We start from the raw sequence: 20,710 nt of genomic DNA, 5'->3' as shown, positions 1-20,710 counted from the left end.
GTAACTTCTCCGTAAATCATCTTGTTTGAATTCCAAAACCTGTATTACACAGAGGAATAATAGGAATAAACACAATGAAAGATTTACGAGTTTACAAAAAGAAATACATTAAAAAAGTTGGTAGCTGCACTAATACGAAAAAGGGTAGAATGTTCCAAACAGCATAATTATGAATATCTTGTGCCACTTTTTTTTTTTTATTATTACATACAAATGGGAAGGAAAAAAATCTGATCTTTAGAGAAACCCAAATGGGACTCACTTATGTAAAATTTTTTTTATTACTTTCCGCTTTAAAAAGTTTGAAAAAAAAGCTAGATTCAGCAACAGGGTATGCATTTGGTAATAAAACGTGGTGAACACTGTATGGGGGGGAAGTGCCACTAGAAATTAATCTCCCCCACGTCTTTATTCAATTAGAACATAAATAGTTGTCATTTACTACTTTTAAAAAGTAGCAATTTTCTGATTATAATACTTTAGGCTTAAAAAACGAAACATTAATTCTCTCAAGTGGTTAAACGGCCGCGCTGCTGTGTGACAGTTGACTTTAAGTTCTAATAGTACTGTATTTGTTAAAGCACTCCCTAATTATCCCCACACCACATATTAGTCCCATTAAATGAAAATTGGCAGTCCGCAATCATCTGCTGGCAGGTGGGGAGATTGCTCCAGCACAGTAAAGATGCTTATAGGAAAATTATTCACCCAGCACAGGCAGCTTCTCCTTCGAGTATAGAAACTGAGGAAACAGAAAGGATCATTTTTGAAATTGTCAGCAACGCTTTCACGGTCTTCTGAAGATAAAACTTTCTGCGACCAAGTTACTTTCTTGCATTTCTGACCATAATCCTTAGACATTAATAGCCATACATGTCCTGATCATACTTTATGCTATACTATGCCTAGTGACTAAAGTAACTAATATTTAGCACATCAATTGCACTTTACATAGATGCAAAGGGTTAAAATATCAGTTAAACCAACTAAGTATCATGCAGTTAGATAAGTTTACACTAACTAAAGGCCGGCTTCACACGGACGAGAAAATCTTGCACAAATATGAACTCCGTTCTTTTGAATGGGTTTATACACGAGTGATTTGTTTAGGCCCATGTAGGCGGGACGCGTGTTGGGCAAACGATGCTGCACAGGAGCTAGTATCGCTGGCTCACAGCGGAAAGGCTGGAGGAGGTTTCTCTCCTCTCTCTCCTCTTCCCTATCTCCATTGACTTAACATAGCGGCCAGTCAGTACTGAGCGGCTACCTTTTACACTGAGCGATCAGCTGATCGCCCTTCGTCCATGCAGCATAAACAATGGACGATGAGCTGATCGTTTAGTGTAAATAGCAGCCGTTCAGTACTGAACGGCCGCTATGTTAAGTCAATGGAGAGGGGTGAGGGAGTGAGAGGAGAGAAATCTCCTGCAGCCTCCCCACTGTAAGCCAGCGATACTAGCTCCCGTGCAGATGCACAGGAGCTAGTATGTGCTGGGACGAGTGTCGGGCATCGTTTGCCAGACACTCATCCCGTCCAAATGGGCCTTAAGTGGTATGTCCTATCTTAGAGCATGCTTTCACATCACTTCTCCCATTGTTTTCAATGCGGCTGGCAGCAGCATCGCACCACGTGCTAGGTGCACACGGTGCAAGGTTTCCCCATTGAAAACAATGGGAGAAACTTGGGACCCCCTGGCACGGCTGTCAGCCGCAGCAGAGGATCTCTTCTTACCTGAAGTAGTGTTAGGCGGTTTTGAAATAAAAACACTTCACATCTGTAGCAAAAAAAAAAAATATTGCATGTGCGTGAGTGCAAAAAAAAAAAAAAATTTAAAGAAAAAAAAATTCAATTTTGCACTCGCCCGTGTGAAGTTAGCCTTAGGGTGCATTCACATGTATCAGAGTTTGGTGGGCTCCTCACTAAAATCCTCAGCACAATTTGAAGTGGATTTTGTTGCAAAAAATCGGCTACCTGTAAATGCACCCTTAGACCGGATTATTAAAACAGTCCCAATGCTTTTTGTAAATGCTACCATCAGTCATTTCGTAGTACCAAGCAGAATGTAATTAAACTTAAAGGGGTTGTCTCGCGAAAGCAAGTGGGGTTAAGTACTTCTGTATGGCCATATTAATGCACTTTGTAATATACATCGTGCATTAAAGGGGTTGTCCCACGAAACAAAGTTGGGGTATACACTTCTGTATGGCCATATTAATGCACTTTTAAATGTACATCGTGCATTAATTATGAGCCATACAGAAGTTATTCACTTACCTGTTCCGTTGCTAGCGTCCCCGTCTCCATGGTGCCGTCTAATCTTCAGCGTCTAATCGCCCGATTAGACGCGCTTGCGCAGTCCGGTCTTCTCCCTTCTGAATGGGGCCGCTCGTGCCAGAGAGCGGCTCCTCGTAGCTCCGCCCCGTCACGTGTGCCGATTCCAGCCAATCAGGAGGCTGGAATCGGCAATGGACCGCACAGAAGACCTGCGGTCCACTGAGGGTGAAGATCCCGGCGGCCATCTTCACAAGGTAAGTAAGAAGTCACCGGAGTGCGGGGATTCGGGCAAGTACTACCCGGGTTTTTTTTTTTTATCCCTGCATCGGGTTTGTCTCGCGCCGAACGGGGGGGGGGGGCTATTGGAAAAAAAAAAAAAACGTTTCGGCGCGGAACAACCCCTTTAAATATGAGCCATACAGAAGTTATTCACTTACCTTCCCTGCGCTGGCGTCCCCGTCTCCATGGCGCCGTCTAATTTCAGCGTCTAATCTCCCGATTAGACGCGCTTGCGCAGAAGGGTCTTCTCCCATCTGTTCGGTCCGGCACGAGCGGCATTCTGGCTCCGCCCCCTTCTGCGCATCATCACGTAGCCACGCCCCATGTGCCAATTCCAGCCTCCTGATTAGTTTTCAGGATTTCCTCAGTATTGCACAGGTGATGTAATTATTGCCAGTGCCTCAGACATTGCAATAGCTGTTCTTACGATAGGAGATCCTGAAAACATGACCTGTTGGTGGTCCCTGAGGACTGGAGTCAGGAAACACTGCCTTAACCCTTTCATGCAATCGACCTGCTCCATAAATGACACTTACCGACTACCTTTAAAATTTCACACCCAACCACAACTGGAGATTGTGGCCTTTAGCCGCTTAGATACTGCTGTCATAATACACAGCTGCATTTAACCCTTTCTAATCCATTGTCTGACAACTGAAGACATTCTGATTGAAGGCTGTACAGCTCTGATGTCGGAAGATGTCCGGCAGGGTATTCTTACTGTATATTACTGGCCACACTATTGTCGGGGGCCTCTCCAGCAGGTACCATATCGTAGTACTGGCTCTAGCCAGCAGATAGCGCCATAGTATAATGGCAGAAAGAGAAGGCCCCCTAGGAAACTCTGAATATTGGATTGCAAAGGGTTAAATGTCCCACCATAGGATGGGGGTTCCTTTTGTCTCCCAAACAGGCCTCCACAATGACAGAGCATGCAGACAGAGCAGTTCTTCCTGGTAGAGGGGCTTAAATACCCAGCCTCCAGCAAGCTAATGCTCTGATTGCTTAATCGAGCGCCGCGTCAGCCAATGAAAGCCAGCGCTTGATTAACCAATCAAAGCATTAGCTAGCTGGAGGCGGATTATTCAAGCCCTGCTCTGTAGGAATGCAGGAGGACACTGAAACCAGCGTGAGTGACCCCGAACGCCGGCTGCTAGGTAAGTAATATAAGACACGGTGCCTCCTTTGAGGGGGGAAAAAAATTAATAGGACATGGTCTTATTTTGGGGGAAACACTACACACTCACACACTCACCTGTTCCTCCCCCAGCAGTCTTCTTACCGCCTCTTCTCCTGGCTCCTGCAATCGCCGAGTCACATCACCTCCAGCCGTCCGGATCCTCCTCTTCCGGTTATGAAGGATCCCTTCTCAGCAGTCTCCTTCCTGCAGGTCAGTGTACCCGGTCACTAGTAACGTGGCGGTCACTGTCTAGCAGGGAATGCCAAATCCTATGCTGGGCTATTGCCGAAACTGCGCATACACACTGTCTGGTGGCAATAGTATATGAATGCACTGTGTCTCGCCACAAGTGTTTATATACTACTGCCACGAGACAGCACGCATGCACAGAGTCGGCAATAGCCCGGCATTCTACACTAGGCAGTAAACACTACGTCACTAGTGATCGGGTACACTGACCTGCTGGAAGGAGACTGCCGAGAATGTGCGTAACGTCACAGTAAGAAGAGGATCCGGCCGGCTTGCACTGAGGTGACCCGGGGGAATGCAGGACCCAGGAGAAGATGCAGTAGACGACTGACGGGAGAGAAATAGGCAAGTATTTTTTTTCCCCTAATGACAAAAACCCTTTAATCAGTACAATCCCAGTTTATTAGAATAACACATTTATTCTACACTTTGAATACCGGCAGAAAAAACAAAAAACATACTGCTGTAATTTTCCATAATGGAAGAGGCAGAATAGGATTCCAGCCTCTAGAGCTGGCCATGGGGCACCTGAGGAAGCATGAGAGCCGTGGGCAGTACCATAGGGCATATAGCGGTGGTGCTGCGCTTGTGGGGGAGCAGAGTGCCGCCGTGTCCTGAAGGGCCCCAGCACTCCAGAGCAACAAAGCACTTGGCCATGTCGCATGGAGGCTGCGCCGCCCAAACAGTGCGAGTATCGCTGTGTTTAGCCACACACCTGTAGACCTCAGCTGTACAATCTGCCTCGCCCTCCTATCGCGCACATTCTGGCCACAAGCCAGCCAGGAGTCGGACGCCGCCACCTGCACCCGATCAACATGGTGCGCCCGTGAGCTCGCCCTTCATTACAATCTAAGTCTGTAGGTGGAGTTTCGACCCCATTTAGAACATGCAATATTAAAAAAAAAAAAAAAAAAGTCACGCAAGTTGCACAGCGACTCGATCACGGAGGTGGCATGTTCTCTGTGCAAACTGTCACACCAGAGAAAGAGGTTCCACACTCCGAATGGAACGAGCCACATGCAACATTGTCAAGCATTGGATGCATTTTAGGTAGGACAGGCAAAAAAAGTTACAACAACAAAAAAACAACTGCAGATATGAGGAGTCTCCCCAGAACCTTTAATAGAGGCTCTCTAGGATCCGTCGACAAATACAGAAGTTCTATTTTAAAAATAAATAAAAAGATGAAATTTAAAAAAAAAAAGTTTTTCTGGTTCTTCAATAAATAAAACAAGTCAATAATCCCCCACGTGTGCAACACCTGGTCATGAAGGGGTTAAGCAGTGCCTACTCGTCCCTCTGCTGCAGGTGACAGTCACGCTCGGCAGCAGCGCCCAGAATAACCATTGCTCGACAGCTCCAGCAGGGTAACTGACTTCCTGCCGTCTCAGCGGCTGAGCGCCGCCATCCAGCCAGAACTCTCTCACACATCGGAACGGAAGTGCGCCGCTTACGTCATGCCGCGCCGCCACTATCTAGGGTTCGACTACAGAGTACACGCCCCTTTTGAGAACCACGCCCACTCAGGACTTCTCGCCGCCGTGTAGAACTGCCAGCTGGCCCCGCCCCAGGTGACGTCGCTCGCTGAGTGAGGGGCGGAGCCAGCGGTATCCGTGTGATTCTACGGCCTGAGCTGCGCGCCCTGCAGCGCTCCCGTGACGTCACGCCTGGGGTTTCCATCCATCGTGAGTTTCGAAGGAGCTCGGCGGAGTCATGGCGGCTGCCAGGAGATAAGGAGGAGGCAGAGGAGGAGAGACGGGTCACCGGCGGTCACCGCAGCGGCCCTCCCAGCGCCATCTGACCGCGACCGGCCGAGTGCTGCGCGGGCTCCGGCGGACTGTAAACAAAGGCACGATAACTCTCCTTGAGCGGGGATTGGAGGGAGAGTGGGAGCCGGAAGGAGGCCGCGGGCAGCGCACGGTGCGGCCTATGTCCTCCCAGTGACGGGAGCAAGGTAAGAGCGCGCCGCGGCGGCGGGAGGCAGCGGCTAGGCCGCGCGGGGTGACTGCTGCCTGCACATCGGAATGCGGCGGCGGCCCGGGGAGGCGGCCTGCGGGGCTGCGTGTAATTGTCCTATAGTGGTCGGCTGGGGGGCATCAGGGGGAGCCGCCGGCTGCTGTGTGCCGGGAGGGGGGCATCAGGGGGAGCCGCCGGCTGCTGTGTGCCGAGAGGGGGCATCAGGGGGAGCCGCCGGCAGCTTTGTGCCGGGAGGGGGGCATCAAGGGGAGCCGCCGGCTGCGGGGGCATCAGAGGAGCTGCCGGCTACTGTGTTCCGGGGGGGGGGCATCAGGGGGAACTGCCGTCTGCGAGGAGCATTAGGGGAGCTGCTGCCGGCTGTGGGGGGCATCAAGGGGAGCTGCTGCCGGCTGTGTGCCAGGGGGCATTAGGGGAGCTGCCGGCTTCTGTGTCCTGGGAGGGAGGCATTAGGGAGAGGCGCCGGCTGCAGTGTTACTGACCATCAGCCTGCATAGCCCATCCTTCGGTGATGGCGACCACCAGACGTCCCCCAGCCAGACAATGTTCGTGCCCGCGTTTCCATCACTTTCCGAGTAACGCACTGCGTCCGGGGTGGATCCGTTAGGGGGACGCGTGTCGTGTCCCCGCCGATCCTGTAAGTATGTAGCGTCGGTGCGGACAGAGAATGCGATTGGTTACGGATTACAGCGTTGCGGCCGCGCTATTTGCTGTGGTGCAAGCGCCTGCCACGGATTCCGCAGTAAACGTCCGTCCGTGAGCCCTAACTTACTGATCAGATGGAAAACGGCGCCATCAGAGATAACGGCCGAGCGCTCGAAGCCAGCTTCCAGGCCCAAACTATTATTGACCCTCCTCCATCGCTGCCGGTCGCCCCACTTGCTGTCAGTGCAGCGGACATCGCCGTCCGGGGGGAGCGGAAGCGCTTATATCAGACTTCACTGCGAGCTGAAGCCCCCCATTACACGTCCGGTGTCGCAGGCGCACGCTGCGTCTCCCGTTACCCCGAGCTGTGCGTCTCCGGCGACTAACTGTCCGGAGGAGTCGGCAGCAGTAGTAGTTGGCCCGGAAGCTGCGGACAGCGTCCCGAAGATTATACTTATGTGCGTTCACAGAGGAGCCATAATCGCTTCAGGCAGAGCGCGCCAAAGATCACTCTGCCGTCCGCCTGCGATCAGTGTGGGCAGACGTTCATAGATAGCTGGCCGCCTGCCCGCATAAACTAGGTGCCAACGAGCTGTCGCTGAGCCGCTGGCCGTGTTTACACTGGAGGTTCTGTCTGTTTTGCGCGATCTCGCAGGTTAAAGAGCGATAATCGTGTATAACGACCCTGAGGATATGTTACGTTTTGCCGTAGATTCTGTGCTGATTACACATCAGATCCAAGGCCCGTCCGTGTCCTGGTACCGTCAGTCTGTACCGCGCTGATGTTATACAAATGCTCATTTAAAATCCACGTGTGGGGGAAAGAAAAGCGGCGAGTCGTTCTTGATGTAAGTTCTGCGCTGGGTTTTCCGTACATGGGTGCGCCATTGTAACGGGCTGCATCTGCAGTACACTTGTATAGCCCTCAGTGGGGGCTCATTCACACAACCGTAACGGTATAACAAGGCCAGCAGAGACCACGTATGGCAGCGAGTGTTCTGCGCATGACCGCGTATCTCGCGCACGCAGACATGTGCCGCGAGACTGTCTTTTTGTATGACTATGAGACCGGCGCCCAGATGTAATGTATTGCGTAAGGCCAGCGTTTCATACGCAGCCTATACAAGTGTATGGGGCTCACGCTGCGCAGAAGAATAGAGCGTGCTGCGTTATATTTCTCGCACATATCTACACGCATGGGGGAACAAATCAGTGAATGTCCATTTACCGTCTCCGTTCGCCGTGTGCCACGCGGCCGCAACGAGCCGTAAAGCTGTGGATTTTAGTAGTGGAATGCACAAGGAAAAATCCGTGTTGTGTCCTGCCGCACGCCGGTACGTAAGGCCTCCAGCGCACTAGCTGCGACTCGCGTCGGACTGCACCCGTCCATGCGCTGGCACCTTTAGATGGGCACAGTTTTTTTTTATTCCGTAAAAGATCTGATTGGTCAACAAGCTAGGCTTTGATGGTCCGTGTAAACGCGCCCACCAATCATCAGGATGAGCGTTTGGATCAATTCTCTATAAACAGGTTGTCCGGGACTTCTTGGAATTTGTCCTTTGACCTGTCTCAGGAGAGGTCATCCATAGGTGATCGATGGGGGTCTGCTGCTCGGGATCCCAGCCAATCAGCTGATTCCCAGCAGAGCAGGAAGCGGATCGCGCTGAATCATCTGATTAGCGGTATCCCAAGCAGTGAATCCCTGCAATTGAGAAATTCCGAAATGTCCTTGACAACCCATGTAAGTCGATTTTGGCCAGTGTGAAAGCGCTTCAGTAAGACGCCACCGGCCATCACTCTTGAGTGGTGTGGGCACTGCGAGTCATCGGGATCTCACCCTGCTGCCAAGGTTTAGAAATGCTGTGCCATTCATGACTTGTGGGCACTGTGACTTTATGACCCGGTTATACTCTTGGTAAGTGGTGCCAAGCTTGTGATGGTGATGTCCAACCTGTCCTTTCTGTTCCCCGGACATATCTCGTGTCTATGACCAGCATGATGCGTGGCGCTTCTGCTCTAGCGTGCCGTTACCCACTGCTGTTTGTATCCGCCGTTTACCCTACCGATTCTTCATTCCGTTACTTCAGAGAACGGCCGAGATTCTATATAGTCAGTGGAAGTCATTGCTAGAACACAAGTTGTTGCTGTCTGTGAATCAGGATGTGATTTGCATGTCGCGCTCGGGCTGTCACACCGGCAGCTCTAATAATGCCCTCTGTGAATAGCAGCCTGTCACTGCCTGCCTGTCGGGGGATGTCCTCATACTAGATCCACTTACTGACAGTCCTGCTTACAAGGACCCAAAAATGGCCAATCTTCATTGTGTTACACAGGACGGGCCGAGTCTTCAGCTGGACCAGTGGTTGTGAAGAGTCTGCGGTATACAAGGCATGCTCATCCTATACCGGGACTTGGTGGGACTTCATCGGGACCGATCGTTTTAAAGTGCTTTCCCATCTGTTGTAAGAGGACGAAGATTTTCCAGTCCTTGCTGAGTAAGCGGACTATCTGGGCAGTAGTTGGGTGTTGTGTGAGAATACGTGGCTGATATGTATTGGAGTGTGAATTACAGCGGTCTCACATCTGCGTTGGGACCTCTGGTCGGAGGCTCCGTCGCAGGTCCGGCTGAAGATTCCGGAAGAAAAAGCTCCATGCAACACTTCTCTTCTGTCCAAAATCTGGAAAGCCGGCAGACTCCATAACAGCAATTTGGATGCGCCTCGCGCTGTCCGTTTCATCCAGAGACGGGACCGTTCAGCTGCGGGGATTCCCTTCTCCTGCTCTCCACACGTGGCAGGAAGGTGGAATACCTGCCGCAATGTCAGACCACCCTTAGGTAACATTCACACGGGAAACTGCCTGATATCGCGCTGGTCGATCTGCGTCTTACCCACGGATGTGGGACAGTTTTCATGCAAGAACGTCTCGCTTCTGTGAAGTTCTGATCCTCACACGTGTCAGAGGATCACAAGTAGTTTTCACTGACTTCAGTGGGAGACATCGTATCGCATGTACATCGCACGGCCTGCGAGTGGCAGTCAGAAGAATGGCGTCCGTAGTCGCGCTCGTGAGCATGTAGCCTAATTCTTCCTGGTGAATTTGATTTGAAAACATTGGATTATATCAGATGAGATGCAAAATTCGGCTTCACAAATGAAGCAAATGCCCAAAGAAGTCTCTGCTGTCACTTTCCAAGCCACCACAGAATGACGGCCGACACCTCATTGGTATCTGGGCCAGTTTTATTTATTTTTTATTGGGGTTTTTTTCATCCACAGGGTTGCCTTGTATACTTGCTGTTGAACCTATTGTTCGCATGTAGTGAACCTCCTGCCACTGTCCGTGTGACGCAGTATTCATGCCAGCCTATTGGGTGATTGATACTGCTTGCCTACTGAGCAAGGAGGTGGAGACAAGGTGGCGCTGCACCCATTTCATCCAGTAATCTGCAGATTTTGGCACTTCTCACTAGTAATGTTATGCAGTTAATATAAGGGGGTGTGGGGTGTTTGCCCACCTGTCACTCGATGACCTTCAAGCACTTATATGGTTTTATTTAGCGTTGTTTTCCCTTGATCACCGTTTATTGGCTTTTACATACAGTAGCAGTTGTTCACTTAAGGCCTTCGCCCACGGGCGGGTCGGATTCCGACTGCAAAATATCGCTGCAGAATCAGACCCAGAGACCCTATACTCGCCCCTCTCTGGATCCGCCCCGAGCGTCCCGTCCAGCGCACTTGCGTAGTGCAGGGCATGACACGCCAGGGCTGGCGTGTGACGTGTATTCTCACGGTACTTCCGCAGTGCCCACTGCGCGGATTATCACGGGACGCACGGCTTCCATTGACCGCAATGGAAGCTGTCCGTGCACAAATAGAGCATGCCGTGATTCTCCCCTGCGAGCGGAAAAGGACAGTTGATTTCCACTTGTGGGCAGGGGAGAATCGTTTACCACAGCAGGTCTATGGAAAGACATTGCTGCAGAATTCACGTCTGGTCTCTGACCACGAATTCTGCAGCGATAATCCGTCCGTGGGCATTCGGCCTAAGATTCCGCAGAGCCAGATTTCGCATGCGGGTTCCCACAATGTACTCCCGGTGTAACCCCGTCTGGCGACCCCCACATACTTGCTTTTTCTATACTGTGGATGACCGTGGACACTTGCCATTGGTCATGCACAGCACAGTTTTTTTTTCAATGTTTGTTTTTCCCATGCCGTCGCTAGGTGATGACGCAGGTACCCACGGCCTATCCGCAATGTCAATTGCGGATGGGCTGCTGATCAGACAGCTTCCATTGATTTCAGTGGAGACCGTCCGCAGCAAAATAGACCATGCTGTGATTTTTTTTTTTCCTCCCTCCAGTCGCGAAATACGCAATTTGTTTGCGCGAATGTGAAGGAAAAAAACGATTTTCCATACCCTCTAAAGCATGCTATTTGGTGCTGACCCTCCGTGCAGACGCTGGCCACGGATTCTGCAGTTAGAATTTGGTTGTGTGAAGCTGGCCTGAAGGAGTTGTCCAACAAAAGCAAGTATCTACAAAGTAGGGGGTAACTTACTGATCGTACAGCAGTCGCACTCTTACCGATCAGCTAGTTGCCACCTAACATTCTTTTGTGGGACAACCCCTTAATGACCCCTTTTCTTTTTTTTTTTCCATTTTCTCGCCCCCCCCCCCCCCCCCCCCTTCTCTTTAGTAAATCGTAACTCCTTTACTTATCCTTCAAGGTCGCTGTTTTGTGGGGCGAGTTGTATTTTTCAATGGTGCTATTTAATGTACTGAAAAAGTTTTTAAAAATTCTAAGTGGAGTAAAATGGAAAAAAAAGACATTCTGCCATCTTTCAGTGCGTCTTGTTTCTACTGCAACAGAAATGACACGATAACTTTATTCTATGGGTCGGTACCATTACTACGATACCAAAACTTGTATAGTGTTGTTTTGTGTTTTTTTGCTGTACTACTCGTACAAGACATTTAATTTTTCTTTTGTATTTTCTGGCGCCATCTTCTGCGCGCAATAACCTTTTTATTATTCCTCCGACATAGTTGTGCGAGGGCTCATTTTCTGCGAGACGTCCTGTTGTTTACTCTGGTACCATATCAGAATACATATGACTTTTTATCACTTTTTATTGAGAGACCGGGTGACTGAAAAAGTGCATTTCTGGCATTCTTTATTTATTTTTTCGGACAACGTTCACTGTGCGCAGTTAATAATGTGCTACTTTGATAGATCGGACTTTTACGGACGTGACAATACCAAATAAGTATTTTTGTTCTAGGAGTTAGATTTTGTTATTATAGATATGGCAAAAGGGAGGGGAGTTAAACTTTTAATACTTTTGTTTTTCACAATTAGTAAAACTTTATTAATCTTATTCTTACTTTTTTTATTAGCGCCCCCCTTGGGGACCACAACCAGCTATCCTTTGATCGCTCCTGCAGTGTGATGTAATGCTATAGCATTACATCATACTGCAATCTGACAGGCAGTCTATCAGGCCATCTCATGGGGATGGCTTGATAGGCAGTCAGCTAAGACAGCCATGGGGCCTTTCAGAAGGCTCCCGCCAGCCATGACACCCGCACGTCTACCTGTGTTCTCATTGCGAGGGGGCTGTACGGGACCCCCGAACATCGTTTGGGGGATTTAAATGCCACTGTCAGAATTGACAGCGGCTTTTAAAGGGTGATTACGGCTGATTGCAGCTGACGCCCGCGCTGTATGAAGAGAGGTCGTCCCACGATGTCTCTTTATACATACCCCGATGCGGCAGGACGTAAATGGACGTCCTGGCTCGGTAAGGGGTTAAGGGTAATTGTATGCTTAAAAGCACTATGAGAGGGTATTAACAAGGCTCTGTTCACATACGGGGTCTCATTTGTTTTTTCTGCGCTGACAGGTTTGTTGGATTTCCGTCACGGTGTCCATCATCTCACAATAGTGTTGCATGCTGCAGTTTGCGTCTACGAGGAGACAGATGTGAACCCCGCCGCTCTGTTCTCCGGCTTTCTTAAACCTTTTCATCTTGGCCAAGATATTTGACGTTTCCTTTTTCTTAGCTCTGTAGGACTTTATATTTCCTCCATCCGTTACTGGAACTGCAGGTTTTTAGTTTGCTTCTACATTGTAACACTTCTTTCTGTCTTTTTAGGTTCCTTTATCCTGGTGTTTTTAAAAGGACAAGCAGCTTAATGTTGGCGCATTAACGGGCGGCTCACCTTCTGGAATTTGTACATATTTGTTTTAAATCTGTGAACGTTTGACAATGAACGGGCAGAGCGATGAGGAAAGCAACAGCAGTGGAAACTCAAGGTGTGTCACACAAGCGTATGGAGACACTGCTGTCCGCAGCACTTATTACTCTCTGCTCACATAGTTGGAGATGAAGAAGGAGGAGTCTTTCCTTTATGTTTTAACTTTGGTTCTGGCTTCATTATTATTGCTTTTGCATATATTTGTGTGTAATAATATAGATATGAGAAAGCAAATCTGCAGTGTAAAGCATAGCATAAGGCAAAGCTGCAGCATTTGAGGAAGTAAGGTGGATTCAGGCAACCCCAGACTCCCATTTGGCAGTATTAAAGGGGTTTATCAGGGAGAATAGTATTGATGGCCTATGCACGGGATAGGTCATCAATTGTTGAACAGCTGGGGACCGTCTCGCGAGACCCCAACCAATCAACTGATTGTGTGCCCTATGTCAGCGCCGCAAATACACAGGGGTGGAGTGGAAGCCGCGTTAGTCTCCGCTTCGACCTCTGTGAAGTGGACACCGCTTGTAATTGCAGGTACGGCTTGCGTTGATTTCATTGCGAGCCGCGCTTGCAGTTACAAGCACCAGCCACTTTCAAGGGGTCTGGGCAAGGACTTCCACTCCGACACTTGTGTAATTGCAGCACCGTCAGCGGGCGCACAATCAGCTGATTGGTTGAGGTCCCGGGGAACAGACCCCAGACAACCTACTGTGGATAGGTCATCAATAGTATTTTCCCCAGAAAACCCCTTTAATCGAGTTTTCATTCTTGCATGTAACTACCCTTTAACCAATCTTTCAGGAGTATACTGTTGGTATTAGATTGTATATAGACTTCCCCAATCAGCTGTTTGCCCGAGCTTCTGTTGGACCTAGCACAGCTCCTATAAACTGCCGCTTCCTGGACTGATACTGCATGTGCAACCCCCTTTCATGTGAACGGGATGGAGCCTTCTGGCCGCTGCACGGTGTATGGCGCATTGGTATGTCCAGCATGTAGTGGCTTGGTAAAACGGCTAATCGGCAGCGGTGTCTCATATTGGACACCGCTAACGTCAATCGTAAAGTTTTCGAAAACTTCCTTCAAAAATATATACAAAAAAACAGTATTAAATGCACAAACACAAAAAGTGATGGTCAGCTTACTGCATCTAGAAACACCCCCACAAGTGTACAGACATAATCATAGCTAGGGCAATAGAAGTAGAAGGAAATCCAGTGTCCGGCATGATGTGAAGATAAATCCAGTATACTAATAGCCAGCACGGCTGATATGTTTCGGCAGTTATGCCTTCCTTATAGACTAGGGCATAACTGCCGACATGTGTAAGCTATACGCAGATTGCATAAAAGCTGCTGCGGGATTTCCTTCTGCCCGGGTAATATTAAAGGGGCCATCTTTTATCGTTTAGAACTGTAATGAATATCTGATTCTGTTTCCTGCATTCTTTGCCCTTTGCTGCTTGCTGACACCGGCATTGATAAGTCTCTTACTGAACACACTTTCCTTTACAAATAGCCGATCAGACGATGAATCTGGTTCAGGATCTGGTTCCAGTTCGGGGAGCAGCAGTGATGGAAGCAGTAGTCAGTCTGGAAGCAGTGACTCTGACAGTAGATCGGAATCGGGGAGCCAATCAGAATCTGAGTCTGACACCTCAAAAGAAAAGAAAACTGTGCAATCAAAGCCACCGAGAATGGATGGAGCAGAGGTAGTAGTCCAATGTAGACTAGAATGATGGTCCAAAGCAATGTGTTCATTAACTGCGTGTCCCTGTCACACACGTTCTACAGCTCTACTGTATACAATAGCTGCATTTTATAGATGAGCTGCTGTGCCCTAAAGACAGCGCAGCCACTTTCCTGCATCCTCTAGTAAGGCTCTTAGGTCGGATTCTGCATGCGGGAGACCCTTCTGTGAGCCCGGCCGGTGACCCTGCGTACCTCATTCAACTGTACTGCGGATGACTGTGGAGGCTCACCATGGGTCATACGCAGTAGTTTTTTCCCTTTGTCTCCCGTGGCATCGCTTAGTGATGTCCCTGGTACCGGTTGCCAATATGCAATGTTAATTGCATATGGGCTGCTGGTCGGGCGGCCTCCATTGATATCAATGAGTCCGTCTGTGTGGATTTCACAGCAAAATAGAGCATCGTGCGATTTTTCTTCTGCTCACGGAATACCCAATTTGTATCCGTGAGTGTGTATGAAAAATCAAAAGTTCATGCCTTTCAATGCCTACATTTTACCACGAATCAGTCCGTGTGGACGAGGATCGCAGAATCTGCAATACAAATCCAGACGTGTGAGATCGGCCTTGGATGTGGCTCTTGGAATTTGAAAATGTGTCAATGGCTGACATGAGACCTTTGACGTCGCCCATTGACAGCAGTGGAGACTGCCAACTTGTAAATGGGGGTATGTATGAAGAAATGTGTCCCTACTTGGCGGGTGCGGTTATAGAGCTACGTAGTAATCTTCACTGCCTTTAGGACATGGCAGGCCTGCCTTAAGCTTGAATTCTAACATAGGTTGTATACTTCTGGTGATCTTTTTCTTATGTTCCTTCTCCAGTTCTGGAAATCTAATCCCAGCATCTTGGCTGTACAGAGATCTGCTATGCTGAGAAAGCAGCAACTGCAACAGCAGCAGCAGTTACAGCAGAGGCCCGCGGCGTCCTCGAACAGCGGCTCAGACGAGGCATGTATATTTGTTGATCAGTTTTACCTATGCCTACATGTTTGACAAACCTCTCCCCTCATATATAGCTCTTCCCATAAGCGGTCCTGTAGCCACTGTACCACAATAATGTTTCTTGCCCATGCTGTTTGAAAGCCCGCAGACTGTATTCTGCTTTCTATTGCTCCGTCTTTCATATGTAGCCTCCCGTAGAAGCAATGCTTGTAGGGGAAAGTTCCTGAGCACTATGGCATTCGACTGAACCTGGCACAATAATTTTTTTTCCTGTTTACTTTATACAAGATATGACCAGGTAAAACCTCTATATGAGGCTACATTCACACAGGACGAGAATCCCGCATGAGTTTTGTGCGTTGCGAGACGCACAAAACTCGCATGAATATGAACTGCCATTATTTGGAATCTACTTATTCACATGAGCGAGTTCTTTCCCCCCTCTCCCTTGCAGTGATGCTGCAAGAATCATAATCGTGGCATGTTCTATCTTTTGGTGTCCCTTTGGAACGCCTCGCCTATTGTTTTCAATGTGACCTTTGAAGACATTGCGTGTCACAACCATGCCCTGCAATGTTTGTCATTGAAATCAACGGGAAACGCTTGCGATCTTCTGACATGTATAAAACACGCGCCCGAGCATCGCAGTTTCACAGAAGCTACACATGTAATAAAATATCCAGACTGCTGCCTGTAACCTCCACTTATTCTTTTGGGCTCTTCCTCCACAAGAATAAGGGTTTGGGTCTTGTTTGTTTTTTTTAAAACGGTTTATACTACTTCCAAAATAGGTAGTATAAACCAGCAAAGTCTGGAGAGCCGTATCCTGTCCTGAAGGCTCTCAGAACAGCTATCGCCACCACAGCACAACAGCATGTTGCTGAGCAATAGAAGTGCGTTGGGATACTTTCTGATGTCACTCCCTGCTTGCAATCGATCTTCTGCGTGGATGATACGCTGTCATCTGCGTTCATCCGCACGGAAAACCGCATACTTGACCATTCGTATTAATTTCCAAGATCATTCTCGGTCTTCCACTGCAGATATCTAAAAAGCGGAATCCGACCAGCTCGTGCAACTCCAGCCTAAAACTCCTCTCTCATAACAACTAACCCTCATAGAGCTAGTTTTGCTACGGCTCTTGTAATGCAGGAACACACAGGCAAATCTTTATTTTTTTTGTATGTGTCTTTAGTGTAGAAAAGTAGCAAAACACAAAACTGTATAAACTTGGTATCGCTGTGTTCTCTGGGTCACTGTGATTAATGTTATCACATTGTACACGCTGAACGCTGTAAATATAAAATCCTAAAATAACTATTGTAAGTTATACAATACATTTATATATGTACCCCAAAATGATAGTAATAAAGCCTGTCCTGCAAAAAAAACAAGCCCTCTTACAGTTATGTTTACAGAAGAATTAAAAAGTGACAGCTTTAGGGAATGCAGCAATGAATGAAAAAATGCATAAAAATTGGTTGGTCGTGAGGGCCTAAAATGTGCCAGTTATTAAAGCATCCCTCTGGTCCTGGGCAAACAAAAAGTGGCACAACCATTTCTCTGACTGATTCACACTGTACCACACCAGCTTTAATTAACCAGTGCTGGCCGGTCAGATCAGCATGCAGTGTCTTGGGGCCCTTTTACACGGAGCGATCTGTTGGCATGTAATAAACTGGAAAACATTTAAACATTTTACAAGTGGCATCAGAATGGGGGGAAAAACTAAAGTCTACCATCTTTGTCGGTCAGTACAATTACGATGATACCAAATTTATGTGGGGTTTGTTTTTTGTTTAGTTTTTTTTTTTGCTGTACTACTTTTAAATATCTTTGGAAAAACACACAATTATTTTCTACTGCCATACCTTTTTATTTCTCCATGGACATACATGTACGAGGGCTCATTTTTTTTGTGGGACATCCTGTAGTTTCTATTGGTACCGTTTTGGAGTACATGCAATTTTTTGATCACTTTTTGGTAAATTTGTTTTCTTGGAGACTTGGTGACCAAGAAAGCGCAATTCTGGCTTTTTTTTCCCTAGACGGACGTTTACCGTGTGCAATAAATAATTACTTTGATAGAGTGGACTTTTATGAATGCAGTGATGCCAAATGTGTGTTTTGTTTCATGTCCTGATTTTTTTTTTTTTTTTATCATAAATATAGGAAAAGGTTTATTTATTTATTTTTTATTTTGAACTTTTATTACCTTTTTATTTTTTCTAATTAATAAACCTTTTTGATACTAATATTTACTGCTCCTGCCGTATACACCATACTGCAACCTGACAAACCACCTAATCCACCATGGCAGTGTTAGGGCCTTCAGAAGACCCCAGGCTGCCATGACACCTAAACAGCCCCTCACGACCTCATCGCAGAGAGCGGTTCAGGACCCCACAATTCCAATGGAGGGGGGATTTATATACTGCTGTCAGAACAGACAGCGGCACTTACAGGTTAAACAGCCGCAATGAGCGTTCAGGCCCGGTGGATGTCGGCTGTGAGAAACAGCCAGCACCCACATTGTTAGGAGTAGGATCGGCTTCTAGTCATACAAACCCCGAACATACAGGATGTAACTGTACCTCCTGAGTCATGAAGGTGTTAGCAAGTATACAGTAATAGTCACATCCAAAATGTATGGTGCCCCAAAATTGCTCATTTTAACCTTTTATATGTTTCTGGGTTTTTTTGGTTTGTTTTTTTAAAATTTAGGCTACCAAAAAAAAGCATGAAAATCAACGATCCCATTCGGAAATATTGGCACGTAAAAGGTTTTAACGCCAATATGAATGTTTCTTTGACTCCAACTTTCTTTTTTCCCAGGATTCATCCAGCAGTGACGATGACTCCGATGCGGATTCCTCCAGTGGTGATAAAAAGAAAAAAGCCAAAGAGTAAGTTTTGTGTTGTGTGATTCGCTGTCGCTTCTACAGTAAATGTGTGCCGATGCCTTGTCTGTCTTTTCAATGCTTCTTGGTGCTGGTGTTATTTTCATTGCTCTTTCCAAACCGTTTGTCCACTTCCAAATTCAGTCCTCGTTTATCCTGTCCAGCTCACCCTCTAAAGTGTGTACAAACTGTCCCGGTCGGCTTACTGCTGACTTACCTCCTATTACCGGGATGAATCTGGTATTATGGGCTGAGGGTGGTAGTTGAATCTTGCAGTCTTATAGTTTTTGTTTTCCCCCCACCCCCTCTATTCCGGTGCTAGTCTAAAGTTTCTGGCTCATGTATCTCTCTGGTATCGCAGCTTCTCTGTCCCAGTCTTCTGTTCTGCTAGTCCTAACCACCAATTGTGCTTGCATTACGACGGACAGTTTTGTAGCAGCTTCTTGCAGTGTATGTCTTGTTCTGCTTCTTGGTACATAGTATGTGATCCCCTTATGTGCTATTCTTTGTCTTAGAAAAGTTAAAATATGTTTTTTTTGGAGATTTTCAAAATGAAATCTATAGCTATATGGGATATAGAGTTTGGATTCACGTGCCAAATGAAGACATTTAAAAGGGTGGGGACTTATCATTGGGATGCTGGTCCCATTATAGGGCTTTGTTTGTGAGGCAAGCATGCATGTTGTAACTTTCATCATTTCCACCCTTTCAATATATCCAGTGAAGATTGGCAGATGTCCAGCTCAGGTTCTGATAGTGACTCATCATCGGCCAGTTCCAGTTCAGATTCCGACACTGGGGGGGATAGACAGAAAAGCAGCAGTAGGGACAGCGAATCTGATTATGAACCGAGCCATAAAGTAAAAAACAAGAAATCTCAAAACAGGTAAGGGCTAGACTCTAATGTTGGTCTTCTTTTAACACTGTGTGATTTCTGCCCATGTAGTCGCCCGCAGGGCTGCCATGCTGACATTAGTTGCATCCGGAATTAACAAATGTGAACAATCTTCTATTGCATAATTAACTTTCATCCTAATGAAAATACATCAGCACATGGATGGAGCACACATTTCCTTTTCTTTTGGGTCAATGTTTAAATGTCCTTATTTCCATAGTATCCATTATTTAAATTCTTTGATTCTTTTCTTTTAGAAAGTGTAGATCTGTTTGGAGTAAGGGCTTATTCAGATGAGCGCATTTCATGTATTTTACTTAGACTCATAATCAATTCCACTATATGATATCTGCTTTTACACCGACCAAAGTACTTGTATGTACAAAAAAAAAAAAAACGAGAGAAAAGAATCGGAGCACCCACTATTTTGGTCCGACCTGTGAATGATCTTCGCCTGTTCTTGTCAACAGACCAGTGAAGTGTTTTGTTTTTTCATTTTTTTTTTTTTTTTTTTTGCATCCTGCATTTTTTATGATGTAAAGTGGAAACGCTCATCTGAGTAAGCCCTAAGAATGAAGAATGCATCTCGTGTACATTTTACATTTCCTGTGTGGGTTGGCAGTTACCTTTTTATGACACTTTCCAATCAAACTTCAGGAATTGCTGTTGTTTTTTGAATATGAGCTTTATAGTCAATGTGGTGTTTAGAAGTAACGTGTTATTGAATTACTTTACCAACAGTATATATGTATTTGACTATGACTTTTGGTGAGTCTACTCTTATTAAAAAATTGCACGTCCCAGTTGCCTAATATATGACTGTTATCAGAATCGCTTCAGGTTGATTTCAATGGGAACAGTGCCTGCAATACCAAAGTGGGGCGCTGCAATGTGTACGGAGCTGTCTCCTAGCAGTTTGGTGAGATGCTGATCACCACCGATCAGCTTTTGATGACCTGTCCTGAGGTTAGGTAATCAGCATTTCACACCTGGAAAACCTGTTTATAGGGAATCTGTCAGCTGAAGCATTCTACAGGCAGCATGTTTAAGAGCAGGAGGAGCTGTGCACATCGATATATAGTTTTAATGGGGAAAGATTCATTATAACTGTGTTTTATTCATTTATCTCTGCTCATCCAGAGCTGAACAGTCCAGTGGGCGGAGCTATCAGTGATTGACGGCATCAGTCATACACAGCTGTCAATCACCGATAGCTCCGCCCACTGGACTGTTCAGCTCAGAATAAGTAGAGATATAAATGAATAAAATACAAGTTACACTAAATCTTTCCCCATAAAACTACATATCAATCTGCTCAGCTTCCTCTGCTCTATAACATGCTGCCTCTGGTTTGGACA

The 20,710-nt window shown here is 47.0% G+C and overlaps 1 protein-coding gene across 1 annotated transcript in view; it reads left to right on the top strand.

Moving 5' to 3' along the window:
- The first annotated feature begins 5,610 nt into the window (after positions 1 to 5,610).
- The window catches only part of CHD1 (chromodomain helicase DNA binding protein 1), a 54,803-nt gene continuing 39,703 nt past the window's right edge, over positions 5,611 to 20,710 (top strand). The window contains exons 1-6 of the mRNA XM_066603025.1: positions 5,611 to 5,937; positions 12,762 to 12,922; positions 14,383 to 14,575; positions 15,438 to 15,563; positions 18,393 to 18,463; positions 19,179 to 19,343. Coding sequence (XP_066459122.1) covers positions 12,876 to 12,922; positions 14,383 to 14,575; positions 15,438 to 15,563; positions 18,393 to 18,463; positions 19,179 to 19,343 — 602 coding nt within the window. The 5' untranslated portion in view covers positions 5,611 to 5,937; positions 12,762 to 12,875. The remainder of the gene's footprint in view (positions 5,938 to 12,761; positions 12,923 to 14,382; positions 14,576 to 15,437; positions 15,564 to 18,392; positions 18,464 to 19,178; positions 19,344 to 20,710) is intronic.

The sequence above is a fragment of the Eleutherodactylus coqui genome, chromosome 5, assembly GCF_035609145.1.
Source record: "Eleutherodactylus coqui strain aEleCoq1 chromosome 5, aEleCoq1.hap1, whole genome shotgun sequence".
NCBI lineage: Eukaryota > Metazoa > Chordata > Amphibia > Anura > Eleutherodactylidae > Eleutherodactylus > Eleutherodactylus coqui.
This window is presented reverse-complemented; position numbering and strand designations above follow the sequence as displayed.